Genomic DNA, 13,426 nt, shown 5'->3' on the forward strand with positions numbered 1-13,426 from the left:
CGACCGTAAGCAGCATAAACTTTGTCGATTGCTACATCACTGGTGTAGCCCGCACGAGAGGCATGGTCGTTGGTTTTCTGAGACAAAGTTCGAAATGCAACCCAGTGAACGTCGCTTGAACTTTGCATTGGCTGCGGTTGCATTTCTTACTAAAAAAAGCAACGCAGTATGCAACCATTGTTGCATTCGGAACCATTGGGAATGTTAGTGTTCTACTGTTGATCGCCACTGGTACCATGCCAATTCTAATTTACAACCAATCAGCGTTTCAGAATCTAGAGAAATACAACTTCGGTTGCATTTGTCCTGTATTATAATGATATAAATAGCTGAGCTAATGAAAGCGTTAGTTAACTGAGAGGCTCTAGATTCCGCCCTTGATGAGAGCGCATGAAATCAACTCTGGTGGTAATGTAGCGGACTCTGGGAGTCACAGCTTCCCTAGTGTTCATCGACCCTCTGATTGCCTTGTCTAAGGTACGGAATTGAGATAGGTCAGATCTCTGATGCGCTCTCTGAGCAACGAAATCTCTTTCAGGCTTACAACTTACAGCTGCTTCTGTCTTACGAACCCCATCGAAGCTCCCAGAATTTTGTTTTGCTTAATTTCATATTTAGCATCGAAGCTTTGTCCGTACCAACAATGTTCCTCCTTTCTCATCAGAACTTGGTTCATGATTCTCCTAAATGGACTAGAAGATAAGTAATGACAACTTCCATACCTAGGATAGGGTAGTATTCGTGAAGCAGGCTTAAGACCGAACACCGTTCAGCGCTGTCACTGTCCTAAAACATTTTAGGGAGTTTGGAAGACCCTTCTTATTTTAAATAGTGTCTTTTTTAGGGAGAATAATGGTATATATAAAGATAAAATCCTTTCTTTTTCATTGTCAATTTATAAATTGGCACTGCACTCAGTTGCATTACCTGTCTCGACAACCAGCAACTATATTTTGAAACTATGTAATTCTAAAAATACTTTTAACTCTGAAATTTAGCGGAATTATGTCAGCATGGGCATCTAGGCGGGAGACCCATGGCGTGCTCCCTGGCAACCCTGTCTCGGAGATACGCACGCGAAGATGGACTAGGCAGTTAAAAAATATTGGCCATTTGACAATTGCTAAGTGGATACCCGGTACGATGCAGTAATGCGAGGAAAGGAGACTCAAACCTGACTTAGCATTTTTGGATTTGTTAGACCACGAGGTTTGGCGCTGGGCTTAACGTAATCATAAGCTTGACGGCACGATATAACTAAAATGTTCAATTTCAAGCGTAGAATCCTACAGACGCGCTGCAGAAGGGAGTGCTTAAGAAGGCGAAAGGTGAGGGGTATCCAAATTTGGCGAGTCGATAAGCTTTATTGCCTGCTGATTCTCGTACTTTCGGACGACAGGTCGCAAGCGAGGCGCCGGCGAAGTTGGACGCATGACGCGCAGTGTGCGCCAACATATGGCTGCGCCATTAGAGTTGCTGTCTGAGTACCCCGCTCGAGTCGTAAGCTGGGGTGCACTGCTCCCTAAATACATTATTGTCTTTGATATTTTTCTGTCTTATTTTTAGAACCCAATGCCAACGCCGATGCCAACACCAACGCCAACGTCAACACCAGCACAAGTGCTTATCTCCTGTGATGGTGCGCTAATGGATGCTGTTCGTACTTCTAGGAACAACACTACTACTAATGCGCAGTTGCTTCCCCAAGTTGCTTTTAAGCAGGAATGTGAAACCGGCACTTCTATCAAAAAGACTTTTACGGACATAACTCGAAACAACGCTCTTAAAGCTGAAGCTTCACCCTTAACTCATGCAACGTCGGCATCGCCTGCATTGACGCTCTCAATGATGCCAATAACTCCCTCTGTGTCCAACCAAATGATGACCGAAGTGCCATCGGATGAGCAACTTGAAATGGTTTTGGACGATCTTCCGATGCTCGATGCGGACGACAACTTTGCTTTGGATGCGTTAGATCATGCATTTTTACCGCCACCAGCGCCAATAGGAGCCTCATGTACCATTGATGAGCGCTCTACTGGAGTCGATTTGAGTCAGCATTCAGTTGAAAATTCTTCGGCTTCAGTCAGCGAGGATGATGGGTCTGCGAATTCGGGCTCATCGATGCCTTCAGCCTCTCCTCAGTCTTCGCCCGGTATGTCTCGGTCGCCGTCTCCCTAGTCTCATTATATGGGATAAAAAATAATGTACATAAATAATGTACGTACATTATTTTTTAAACCGTACGGAAATCGACAAAATGTATGTTGGAAAAGAAGCAATACAAATTTCTAATGCTTCTTACGCGAAACAATTTATAGTGTTGCTTATATCGACGGTTGCTGCTTCTTCTGAAGGTTTACGCAGCATTCTGACTCGTTAAAACGTAGATTGCAGCGAAGCATAAAGCGAGCAATGTGATTCAACGGACAAATCATAGTGTCGTTGCCTTCGGCATCATCATTCCGCTCACCATGCGCCTCCAAAGTTTTAAGCAAGTGTATGATTGCTATGACAACAAACACATTCTTGATGTAAGTATGACCATTTGCCTAAACATTACATCACATTGGCAGCATCTACCTGGAACCAGGACAGGCAAAATTTGCTCCAGGACGGTTCTTAGTTCCTCTTCTCTTGTTGACTTGTCCTTAAGATCCTTTGACAATGCTGACATGAACGCACCCAACACCGTCTGCTCTTTTTGAAGACCCATCGTTGGCAATAATGGAAAGGTCGCTACAGTAGAACCTGTCTGAATTAAACAGGTTTAATTTAGACAGGTTCTACTGTATTATTGTCATAATGTGTACAAAACGTAACATTAGGTAATTCTTGAAGCACTCTCTGGTCGGGCTCATCACCCTTTTCCTCATTTTATTAAACACAACTTCTTTTGAAAACGTTATATAAGCCTCATGTGATATCCTATGTCAGAAACGAAAATGTGCTATCACAAGAATTTTTAGTAAGCTTTCGATTTTCACCCTGAGCACAGATCCATAAATAACAACACGCCTAGAAATTTATAATCAAAATTAGATGATAGATGAGAGTGTCATTGCAAATTAGTGCACAGCCTATTACAAAGATATATCCCAATATATATCACACTGCACAATATGGTCAATTATTAGTATTATTAAAAAAATACCATCTGTTTGGTTCGCCTGCGCCTCGATGAAAAGCAAATTGTGGTCGCAAGACCGCGCCGTGTCGGCAAACGATACCCCTTTACCGCTACTTAGCCCACTTCAATCCGGACAGAAAGATGAAGCGCCAATTTATAAGTTTGTGCTTACTGGTGGCCCTTGCGCCGGCAAGACAACGTCACTCGACCGCCTCTCCACATTTTTCCGTGATCGCGGCTTTCGAGTGTACGTCGTGCCTGAGGCTTCAACATTGTTGCAAACAGGTGGTGCATTTTTCCTGTACGTTGCGTTTAAGTTAGATTTTTCAAGTTGTAGTAGTTATAAGCTGTTCAATGCTTTTCATTTCTTACCAACTGTGCAGTGACCTCCAGGAAAAAGATATTCTCAACTTTCAATGGCAAATTTTAAGCCTTCAAATTTCGCTTGAAGACTCATTTCATTCGCTTGCGCTAGATAGCGGTAAACCTTGTGTGATTTTATGTGATCGCGGAGTCATGGATGGTTCAGCCTACATGACGCCCGAGCAATGGGAAATACTTAAACTTGAGCATGACCTCGACACGGTTACGCTGCGAGATACGTAGGTGGCAACGCCAACCTTATTCTGTATAAAAGCGTCCTCACTCTTATCCTTTTGTTGTAGTCGATATATTGCCATTTTTCATTTGGTGACAGCTGCTCATGGCGCAGAGAAATTTTACTCGCTTGAGAATAACGGAATTCGTATTGAATCGATTGAAGAGGCGCGTGCCATCGACAAACGGACTTGCCGGGCCTGGATTGGACACCCTAAGCTCTACGTGTTTGGTAGGAGCTACTCGCTCTTTACGGCTAATGGTAGACTTTTATCGCAACAACATTTGATTTCTAATACTTCTTTCCATTGTAGACAATTCGACCACGTTTGAGGGCAAGATGCAGCGCTTGGTGGACACGGCAGCGAGACTTTGTGGTATACCGTCGACGGTCAAAGCATCACGAAAGTACCTTCTAGCCAAGGCGCCAGTCGTCATCCCGTTTCACCACGAAGATTTTGAGGTGGAGAAGGTATACCTGAAACCCGAAGCTGCTAGTAAGTCACTTGACCTAATATTCTCTGCGATTTCGATTTATAATTTTTAAATTGCAGAATCAAGCAACGACTATTCGTTTGTGCGTTGCCGTTCACAGTATGGTATTCCTGCGTATGGCATGACAACCGTTCGTTACCTGGACACTGGCGATGTGTGGGTGTCATATCATTCCGGAGTTGATTACAAACCTAATGTCTTCTGCTGCATAGAGTGCATCTCAAACGAGTTTTAAGTGCACGTGAGTACTCTTTCGCCATCAAACATCGTTCTGACCCGACACGTAACGTGATAAAGCAACAGCGTATGTGTTTTTTGTACGAAAATCAGTCATTCCAGATCCACGTTTACAAGGAACCAGCAGATCTTGTGGGGCTCTCCATTTTACATGTGCAGGCGTCTTGTAAAAACGACCAAGACATCGTTATGCCTTTGTTTTTGAACATCGAGAAAGAATTGCCTGACACGGACGAGACCATATCGGCCTATAACGTGTCCAAAAAGGATTTTTTAGGTAAACTTGAGTTGAAAAAGTCGGCGAAGAAATAATCTTCGTTGCAGTTAGAATTATCCCTGCAGAGGTCTGCTTGTTTGACGGACTATGATCCGCGTCGGTGACTTCGCATCTCATATACTCGCCAAGCAACGATAAAAATACCTGGATCAACCTTTGCGATGCTTTGAAGATTTCAGAACCTTAAGGCTAGATTTTGTACTGCTCCATTGGGTGACATTAACTTGACGAGTCTACATTAGATAGCTCTACTATCAAACTCAGTTGCTTCTAAGAATTTCACGTGTTGAAAGGAGACGCGATCGTATTTTGACATTTGAAAATGCGATGACAGTACAACAAAAGCAACAATTTTTTTTCTCGTCAGCTACTGAAACAGATGAAGATGCGGAGACTGGCTACATAAGCTATCAATCAGAGTTTAACCACACAAAAGCAATTATCACAATAAATAATACCGCTCGTTAGGTGTGCATTCAAGCTAAACTTATCGCACGCAACAAGGAGCGCTATAGTAAGAACGTCACAATGGGAGATTGGTGCGCCACTCAGGACCTCTATCTGTACACCGATCTTAACGTGCAAAAACAGAAATGATACGAACTTTTACAACCCTAAATAAGTGGGCAAAAGCAGCTTCTCGTCACTTCAATCACGACGATATTCCAGTCTGGTACCTTACGCGGTAGTTCATCAGGTTTGCAGGCGCGTTATCCATGTACTGTGCTAGCCACGATACCATCTCAGCTTCTGAGGATCCAAAATCATCGCGGAATATTCTAAGAACTCGGGGTAGCACAATTTCTCCCGCACGCTCGTCCACCTCAACAAAACGTTTACAGAACTTTTCAGCCTGTTCTTCGAGGTCTGTATCTGTACGTCCTGGCTTCAGAATTGGCACGTCTTGCGCACTAGGAAGGGGCTCGGCGCAGTCAATAAGCACCAAAAGTGAGCGAGGGTCACGAATGTGCAGCCGAAATTGCAATTTTGGATCTTGTGCTTGCAGCTGGCGCTCCCAATAGTTCGATGGTGGCTTGCGATTGCAGCGTAAAATACCGTGTTTAATGTCGCCAAGAGTAAAGTCTAGCCCACCAATAGTGTAGGCCACATCGCGCTCAAAAGCCTTGTACTGACTAATGTTCTGCGGGACACCAAACTCGATGAGTCCATGAAGCACCATTGCATTGTAAATATTGATGAAAAAAGGCTGGCGCTCGTGCTTTGGCAGACTGCCTACGTCAACCTTTTGCAATTTTGAGCCCAATTTTAGAAAACGACGATATTTCTGGCTCAGCGGTGCGTCAAAATACTCCATAGCACTCTTATTTGACACACAAACGTGATTCGGAAGACTGAATCCTGTGGCGATTCCGCGTGGAAATGACTTGAGAGCATGTAACTCAGCAATTGCTTCTCGAAGACGTAGACAGATTTCTAGTGGATTTAGCTGAATCTCGTCCACACAGACATATTTCATGTTGAGTGGAACAAACAACTCATCCACTTGAAAGCGTAATAACGTGTCCTTCGCACCCAAATCTGGGTGCAAAGCGTTCTCAGCAAAAACGACGTTGAGTACACGCTTCTTTAAGAAATCCAACAGAATCGTAGCTGCTTCATCGTGCGATTTGTCAAATTTTGTCTTGAGGACACGATTAAGTTCTTCTGCCGAAATACAGGCTGTATAAGTAGTAAAAAGTCCTACACGAACATCACTGATAGTCACTTGGGAACGCAACTTATCAGCAATCGTGTCCTCTACATAACTTGTAGGATTAGAAAGTGGTGGACGGTGTGGGATGGCGTCAACAGCCAGGCCAATTGCCACAGAAGCAATGGCAGAGCTGCGCAAATTGCAGTAATTGTTAGCGCCAGCGTTACTCGATCCATCACTACGGATTGACGCAGGTGAGCCTGATTCCGTCACACCGTCACCGAAGCCACTCGACGGTGCTTCACTACTGCTATTGTGATGACGACGACGGAGACTTGGTGATACCGGTGAAACGGGAGGGTTGCCTGCACCCATGCTGTATAGCGATGGCTGGTGTAACTTAGCCTCGAGCTCCAACGCTTCTTGAAACTCTGCCACGTGTTCGGACAAAAAGGCTTGAATTGGTTGTTGCACAAACGGAAAGCGGCATATATCTTCAATAGATGGGCGTTTAGATGCGTCCTGCTGTAACATTAGCTGCACCAGCAGGCGCAGCTCGCGTGAGAACGTAGACAGGATCGGTGGAAATTCACCTTTACAAATTTTAGTAAAAATCTCTGGCAATGTTGAAGCTTCAAATGGGCGGCGCAACATGATCATTTCGTACAATATGCAGCCAAGCGACCAGATGTCCGACTTTTTGCCATAAGGTTCACCACGGCAGATCTCCGGCGACATGCTTTCCGGTGTACCACACGCCGTGTTCGCCGTATCATCACCGGCCAATGCCTTAGAAATGCCGAAATCTCCGAGTTTAACGACATTTTTGTGCGTCAGAAAAATGTTCTGTGCCTTTAGATCGCGATGCAGAACATTTTTGCCGTGTATGTACGCCACAGCCAGCACCAATTGGGCAAACCAACTCATGATAACTGGCTCTGGAAATGGGCCCATCTTTTCGCGCGAACGCAATTTGACAAGCTGACGCAGGTTGCCACCATCCGAGTACTCCATAACAATGTTGAGCTCATCGTCGGCTAAAAAGTGGTCGTAAAAACGCACGATGTTGACATGGTACAAAGACTTAAGGAGAATCACCTCATTGTCCGCCTGCTTGCGGCCATTCTCAGAAATTTGCGAGATTCGAACACGCTTAACAGCCACGACGGCTCCATCCAGCTTACGACGTGCCAGCACCACTGTACCATGCGTGCCCTTTCCAATAGTTCGAACTACCTCAATGTCCTGCCACATACTTTTGTTCGAGGTACGTTCAAGCCGGCGACTTAGCCACACATGACGCACAAGGGTCTTTGCGGTATTTACCTGGATCGGTTTGATCAAATAATCCTTAGCACCTTTACTAAGACAAGATGTGACGACATCCATTTCCTCATTACTTGAGGTCATGACGATGGGAATGTGGCCCATCGTGGCGCTGTGCTTCTGGATCTCGTCCAACAGCTCAATTCCTGTCATGACAGGAAGCATGACGTCACACAATACAAGATCAAATTTAGCATGGCTCGTCACAAGTAGATCCAGAGCCTGTTGGCCATTTTCCACAGCGAAGACGGTGTAGCGACACGACTTGAGGATGTCGAGAGTGGCCATGCGTGTAAACTCATCGTCCTCTACGACCAGCACCGTCACTTCAGATGGGTCCATGGTGTTGGGGAATACAGAAAATTTCAAATGTCTTCGAGAGTTGTGTGGGTTGCCCGAAGTAGAGATAGGCGACGCTTCCAGAGAAGATGAGTTGCGTGGCGCGTTGACGAGCTCTTCAGCTTTCGCTATTGTGTGCCGAGTTTTTGATTGGCTTAAGTCATCGAGAAAAAGAATTGATTTGATGTGAGGTACATAATAGTGAAGGTGCGATACACCACATTTTGACGTGTACTACATCACATTGCTAATCCAAATTAATTGGCTGATACGCAAATGACATCCTTCATGCCTCCATAAATATAGACGTGAGTGAGCAATCAATTCGTTTGTTCTCGCAGCCGTGTTATGCAATTACAGGCGAGAAGGAGATGTAGCTAGCATTCACGGCCTTTGCGATGCCCGCCGTGATCATCGGGATCTGATAGTTTTATGTCCTTCAAGTGCCGCTGTCATCTAGACATACAGAATTTCAAGTAACAGATGGGCTCGTTTTGTTCGAGTCAGCCTGTCGGCACGATCACTTAAAACGCGGGTTTTGCAAATAATACAGCATATGGCGATGCCTCCTCAGCTGTTGCCAGCAGCCAACAAGTCTCGCCACTATCAAGCTTTGATTACTGTCAAAAAAAGCGCCTGCTTTGATTGAATTGTTCGAAAAGCAAAAGTAAAGTCTAACGCGATCGGATCGGCGTACGTCACCCAGCGAATAGGCTGTCGATGCAGCAGCCCAACGAGGCTTTGCTTATAGAGATAAAGTAGCAACTTACATCAATGGAAGAGGGCTTCTGCATATCAATAGGAGTTCGCTTGACTACGTCCAGATCTCCGTCTCGGTTTGGTGCGTTAGCTGAGCCTAAAAAGGGACAGGCCACAACACATGTACCGCGCAAAATCTTCGAACGGGAGTCTGAGTGCATTTTAATGTTTGCCGATGCTGATTGGCCAGCTAGAACTTTGCGCTATCTACTAACGTTTCAGGCTTTAGCTAATCATCACGCGCCAATTTAAACACGTGCGTACTGGTACGCACCACATGTACGGTATCAAATTGTTTATCTTGATTTTAATATAAAAGACCTACTGACCGTTACAAACTCTTCCCCTAATCACCGCATGCGTCAGAGCAAGACAACCTCGTAATTATATATACATTCACCCATGTGTCGAATGCCTTATGTTGACTATGCCAGGGCCAGCGATCAGCATGCGTTTTGATGGCGATTTTGCAGCGGTCGCTTTTATATCCTGACCGATATCACTCCGTAAGGACGGCGGAGATCCTATACGCTATTTAGGCACATCGATCCACTGCTTTCGCAGATGGGACTCGCCATTGCAGTTGGGCTTTGCAACGCATCATTGCTTTCATTGGCCAAATAAAAACGGAACATACTGTGCGAAAGTGAGCTCAATCCTCAACCGGTGACAGTTGACAACCCACGCGGTAAAGCTTTTTCAAAACCCTAGCTTTGTGGCATTTCTTATGAACATCTACTTCTACTATTGTGTTCATAAATGTGATGTATAGTCCAAGGGTACAATAATGGTTCAACTTTCGTAGCTCTCATCACGGCATTCAGTTCTAAAACTACATTGTTGATTCTGCCCCCAAGTCCCCAGCCCGCCGCCTGTCCGTTTCAGCACTCCGCTCCGCCTGTTTCTGTCAAAGCGCGTGACGAGAAGATATTACTCCTAATAGCACTCACTTCTACTTTTTCCAATTACTGTCAATTACATTATCCAGCACCACAAGGACTAAATTGTTGCATCTCCAGTTCGTTCGAATTAAAGTATAATGAGCGCCACCGTCGTCCAATACCCTGTCGAGCCTCGAGTGTCACGCTCACGTCTTGCAGACGGAGTTTCGGTCGCTAAGAAGCGCAGCACTGCTCATGTTCGAACGCCGTCGGAGCGCATCGCGTTGGTGCTTGATATGGATGAGTGTCTAGTGCACAGCAAATTCCAGAATGAGGTCGAATACCGTCAAAGCGAGTACCGCCCAGAGAAGATTAATGAGTACAGCGACTCGTTTGAGATTGTCATGAATGACGGAGAGCGCGCGGTAGTAAATAAAAGACCAGGTCTTGACCGCTTCCTTGAGGAAGCAGTCAAGCACTATAACATATACGTCTTCACGGCCGGCCTTGAGGCCTATGGCAAGCCAATTTTGGACGCACTCGATCCCAGAGGCAATCTTTTTGCCGGTCGCTTTTATCGCGAATCGTGCAAGCAGCGCAATGGTATGTTTTTAAAGGATTTAAATGTTGTGCGCGGCGGTGATTTGTCTCGTGTCATACTTGTCGACAACAATCCCGTGTCATTCCTTATGCAGCCCAGCAATGGAATTCCTGTGCCGAGCTTTTATGATGACCCAAGCGATCGAATGCTCGAGTCTCTGACCAAGGTGCTAGCCAGTTTACAGGACGTCGAAGATGTACGACCACGGCTACATCAATTATTTCGTTTGGGGGATCTGCTGGCCGACCACCAACGTTTCATTCTTGGATGATCATGTAAAGTACCGTGCCGTTCATACATGGGTGAAGAAGAATAGGATAAGTGAGTGCGAACCCCCTGGTATCAGTAGTAGGTTACAAACTAAAGTGCAGTGTGTAGTATCGTATAAAAGGATGAGGTAAAAGTTAGATAGTCCTTGTAAAAAGAATGAGCAAACAAGTTTCTGCCCAGAATGACACATATTACAGCTCGTCAATGTAAATGTGGTTTAGCATGCTCATCACGGATACCATGTTTTTCGATCTTGTGTGTAAATATACGTATGCTACAATTCACTTTTCTTTTGTCCTATATGTAATCATAACCAATGCGTGGAACATTATTATGATACAACAAGTCTTGGGACAAAGAATAGCGGTGCAAAAGCGCTGTCAGGCGTTTCGATGAAGCTAGCTTTTTTGCTATCCAAGGACTGAAATATTGCAGGTCATGTGGGGTCTGAACCGTTCGTCGTACTAATTGCTTTGCCGATGCGTGACGACATGCTACATTTCATTCATTATCTGGGTGACGCAAAAGCGCATACGCCACATTATTAAGTCGACCCGACACATACCTTATCTTGAAGGAACCACATTACCGATTCTGCAAGAGACATTGTAACGGATCTGAAAGGCGATCGTACATAGGTGGGTTTTACACAAGTTAGAGTAATCACACAGTGGTGTGGCTACACCGTAACAAGAAGCATATCACTATATTAATTAGGTACTACTATATTAATTAGGAAAACCTAGGGGATCTTCCATTCAAATTATGCGATCACGGATAGTTTTTCAACGAAGACTTATGTATGAAGTTTTGATCAAGAAGGGCGAGCTGTGATTGGAATGGACATGTGAAGAGCGTAAAAGACAAATGTCATACTATTCTAAGGCTATAGAGTTCGGTGTTCTACCAAGAATTGATCCAAGGACGTTCCACTTCGTAAGAATTTTCTCAAGGACATCGTCTTCCCATTCCTTGGTTAATTCCTGATTTGCCTGAAAGGGAGCACAAGCAAATCTATAAAGGTATATCAAAGAATTCGAAGCACGCCGTGGCTGACTTTTTAAAGTAATAATGTCACTAACTCCCCTGATAGAAAACCCAGCAAAAATTTGTGGGCCTGATATGACGTGGAGATCAACGAAACAAGACAGGGAGATAGAATTTTATCGTGGGAATTGTGTAGAAGGTGTATTGATTCTTGGTGGTATGGATAAAACGTGCAAAAGTTCGTAAAATTTGCCGTTTCTGATCCTTATCGTAGCGCAGAGCGCAAAATTTCAGCAACTTTTTCTACTCTTTCAATAATTTTGATCTTTGGCGCGGGTATTATTCTGTAACTGAAATTGGATATTTAAAACATTACCCTGTTAATCATTCACATCTGAGGTTCATACGAATAATGTAGATCAGTGTGAAGATGACTATCCTAGTAAGAGAACGAACGGCAGAATCAATCGATGCTCATTTACTGAAAATTATTTTGCGTCGAAAATCTAACAATAGACTATGGGATGCGTTCCTAGCTAGAAGCAGTGGCAAATAACCAGTTTATATTAAGATTTAATAATAGAAATGCTATCATATGCTTTCAACTCGTTTAAACACCTATAAGGATTGAAAGGGTAGGGGATATAAAGCACTTCAGAACACTAAGAGGGTGCTGAAAGCACAACTGAAAGATCCGTTGGATCCGTACTATCCTTTGGTGAAGGAATTTCAAAAAGTCGTCTCCAAGGACCCGCCGTCGAACCTACCTTCGAACCGAGGTGTGCGTCATGAGATCGACCTGGTTGCGGGACCCAAATACTGCGTAACACGCCAATGATCCCTGCCCAAAGAGCAGTGCGACGTCATTGGCGCCTTTTTCCGTGCGAAGCACGACGCAGGGATGGTACGTGAGAGCAAGTCTCTCCATTCGACACCCACGTTTTGTGTTTGGAAGCCGAAGCCGAACGGCAAGTAGCGTATTGTTCTTTTTTAGAATGCTCAACGCTGCCCTCATTCCGGCACAGACGCCGATTTCTAAAAAGATGTTCTTCAGAACAACATGGTGGGTTGTACGAAGTACAGTGCACTCGACTTGGACGATGGGTATTACCAATTGCTCATGAGAGCGAGTGGTATTCCGCTGACAGCAGTGAGCACTCCGAGGGGCATGATCTGGGAGTGGCTGGTGATGCCTCAAGAGCTGTCAAATGCAAACAACATTTAATCGTCTTGTGACGCAGTTGTTCAGGCCCCACAAAGCGTATGCCCAGACATACTTTGACGACATTTTCGCTCACAGTCGTGCGAGTACGGGAGGACGGAGGAGGAGAACCACATCGTCCATTAAGAGCGGTGCTAGAGTGCATGCGCACGAACAAACTGCACGCCAACGCAGACAAGTGCATCTTTGGCGCAGAAGAGACTCCCTTTTTAAAGTGCTTCATTGGTAGCATGACCTTCGAGCGGATCCCGCTAAGGTCAAGGCCATTGTAGACTGGCCGGTTCCAAAGAATCAGAAGGATTTGCGTAAGCAGCTTGGTCTTGCCAGTTACATACACAAGTACAGCGTAACTTACGCAGAAATGGCCCGGCCACTATCCAATCATTTTAAAAAGGATGCGGAATGGTGTTGGAACACCGAACATCAAGAGGCTTTTGAAGGGGTCAAAGACAGCCCGATACTGGCGCTGTCAGACCCCAATCGTCCTTTCAGCGTCGACTGTGACGCTTCGGAGTTTGCCATCGGCTGTGCACTGCTGCAAGCAGACGCCGAGGGGCGAGACTGGGTGATCGCGTTCAAATCTCGACAGCTCGAAGCTGCAGAGAAGAACTACCCAGTTCATGACAAGGAGCTACTTGCGATGAAGCATGC

General features: G+C 45.1%; 7 protein-coding genes across 7 annotated transcripts; 4 read left to right on the plus strand and 3 right to left on the minus strand.

Annotated features, from left to right (window-relative positions):
• Nucleotides 1-1,005: 1,005 nt before the first annotated feature.
• Nucleotides 1,006-2,181, plus strand: PHALS_04102 (uncharacterized protein; the record flags this gene model as incomplete). The annotated part of the gene is made up of 6 exons (XM_024722107.1): nucleotides 1,006-1,138; nucleotides 1,202-1,209; nucleotides 1,283-1,328; nucleotides 1,400-1,500; nucleotides 1,567-1,639; nucleotides 1,709-2,181. The coding sequence occupies 6 exons, from the start codon at nucleotides 1,006-1,008 to the stop codon at nucleotides 2,179-2,181; spliced, it is 834 nt and encodes a 277-aa protein (XP_024573217.1).
• Nucleotides 2,182-2,327: 146 nt separating this feature from the next.
• On the minus strand, nucleotides 2,328-2,716 carry PHALS_04103 (uncharacterized protein; the record flags this gene model as incomplete). The annotated part of the gene is made up of 2 exons (XM_024722108.1): nucleotides 2,328-2,509; nucleotides 2,584-2,716. 2 exons carry the CDS (start codon nucleotides 2,714-2,716, stop codon nucleotides 2,328-2,330), a joined length of 315 nt encoding a protein of 104 aa, XP_024573218.1.
• Nucleotides 2,717-3,180: 464 nt separating this feature from the next.
• PHALS_04104 (uncharacterized protein) lies at nucleotides 3,181-4,771 on the plus strand (the record flags this gene model as incomplete). Its single annotated transcript, XM_024722109.1, has 6 exons — nucleotides 3,181-3,431; nucleotides 3,514-3,732; nucleotides 3,796-3,959; nucleotides 4,042-4,224; nucleotides 4,282-4,378; nucleotides 4,435-4,771. 6 exons carry the CDS (start codon nucleotides 3,181-3,183, stop codon nucleotides 4,769-4,771), a joined length of 1,251 nt encoding a protein of 416 aa, XP_024573219.1.
• Nucleotides 4,772-5,388: 617 nt separating this feature from the next.
• PHALS_04105 (nek protein kinase) lies at nucleotides 5,389-7,404 on the minus strand (the record flags this gene model as incomplete). The annotated part of the gene is made up of 1 exon (XM_024722110.1): nucleotides 5,389-7,404. One exon carries the CDS (start codon nucleotides 7,402-7,404, stop codon nucleotides 5,389-5,391), a length of 2,016 nt encoding a protein of 671 aa, XP_024573220.1.
• Nucleotides 7,403-9,855, minus strand: PHALS_14990 (uncharacterized protein). Its single transcript, XM_036407304.1, has one exon. The coding sequence runs from the start codon at nucleotides 8,973-8,975 to the stop codon at nucleotides 8,754-8,756; it is 222 nt and encodes a 73-aa protein (XP_036263018.1). The 5' UTR covers nucleotides 8,976-9,855; the 3' UTR covers nucleotides 7,403-8,753.
• PHALS_04106 (ctd small phosphatase-like) lies at nucleotides 9,854-10,425 on the plus strand (the record flags this gene model as incomplete). The annotated part of the gene is made up of 2 exons (XM_024722112.1): nucleotides 9,854-10,298; nucleotides 10,391-10,425. 2 exons carry the CDS (start codon nucleotides 9,854-9,856, stop codon nucleotides 10,423-10,425), a joined length of 480 nt encoding a protein of 159 aa, XP_024573222.1.
• Nucleotides 10,426-11,637: 1,212 nt separating this feature from the next.
• Nucleotides 11,638-11,903, plus strand: PHALS_04107 (uncharacterized protein; the record flags this gene model as incomplete). Its single annotated transcript, XM_024722113.1, has 2 exons — nucleotides 11,638-11,770; nucleotides 11,833-11,903. 2 exons carry the CDS (start codon nucleotides 11,638-11,640, stop codon nucleotides 11,901-11,903), a joined length of 204 nt encoding a protein of 67 aa, XP_024573223.1.
• Between the last annotated feature and the right edge of the window lie 1,523 nt (nucleotides 11,904-13,426).

The sequence above is a fragment of the Plasmopara halstedii genome, assembly GCF_900000015.1.
Source record: "Plasmopara halstedii genome assembly, contig: Scaffold_253, whole genome shotgun sequence".
Taxonomy (NCBI): domain Eukaryota; phylum Oomycota; class Peronosporomycetes; order Peronosporales; family Peronosporaceae; genus Plasmopara; species Plasmopara halstedii.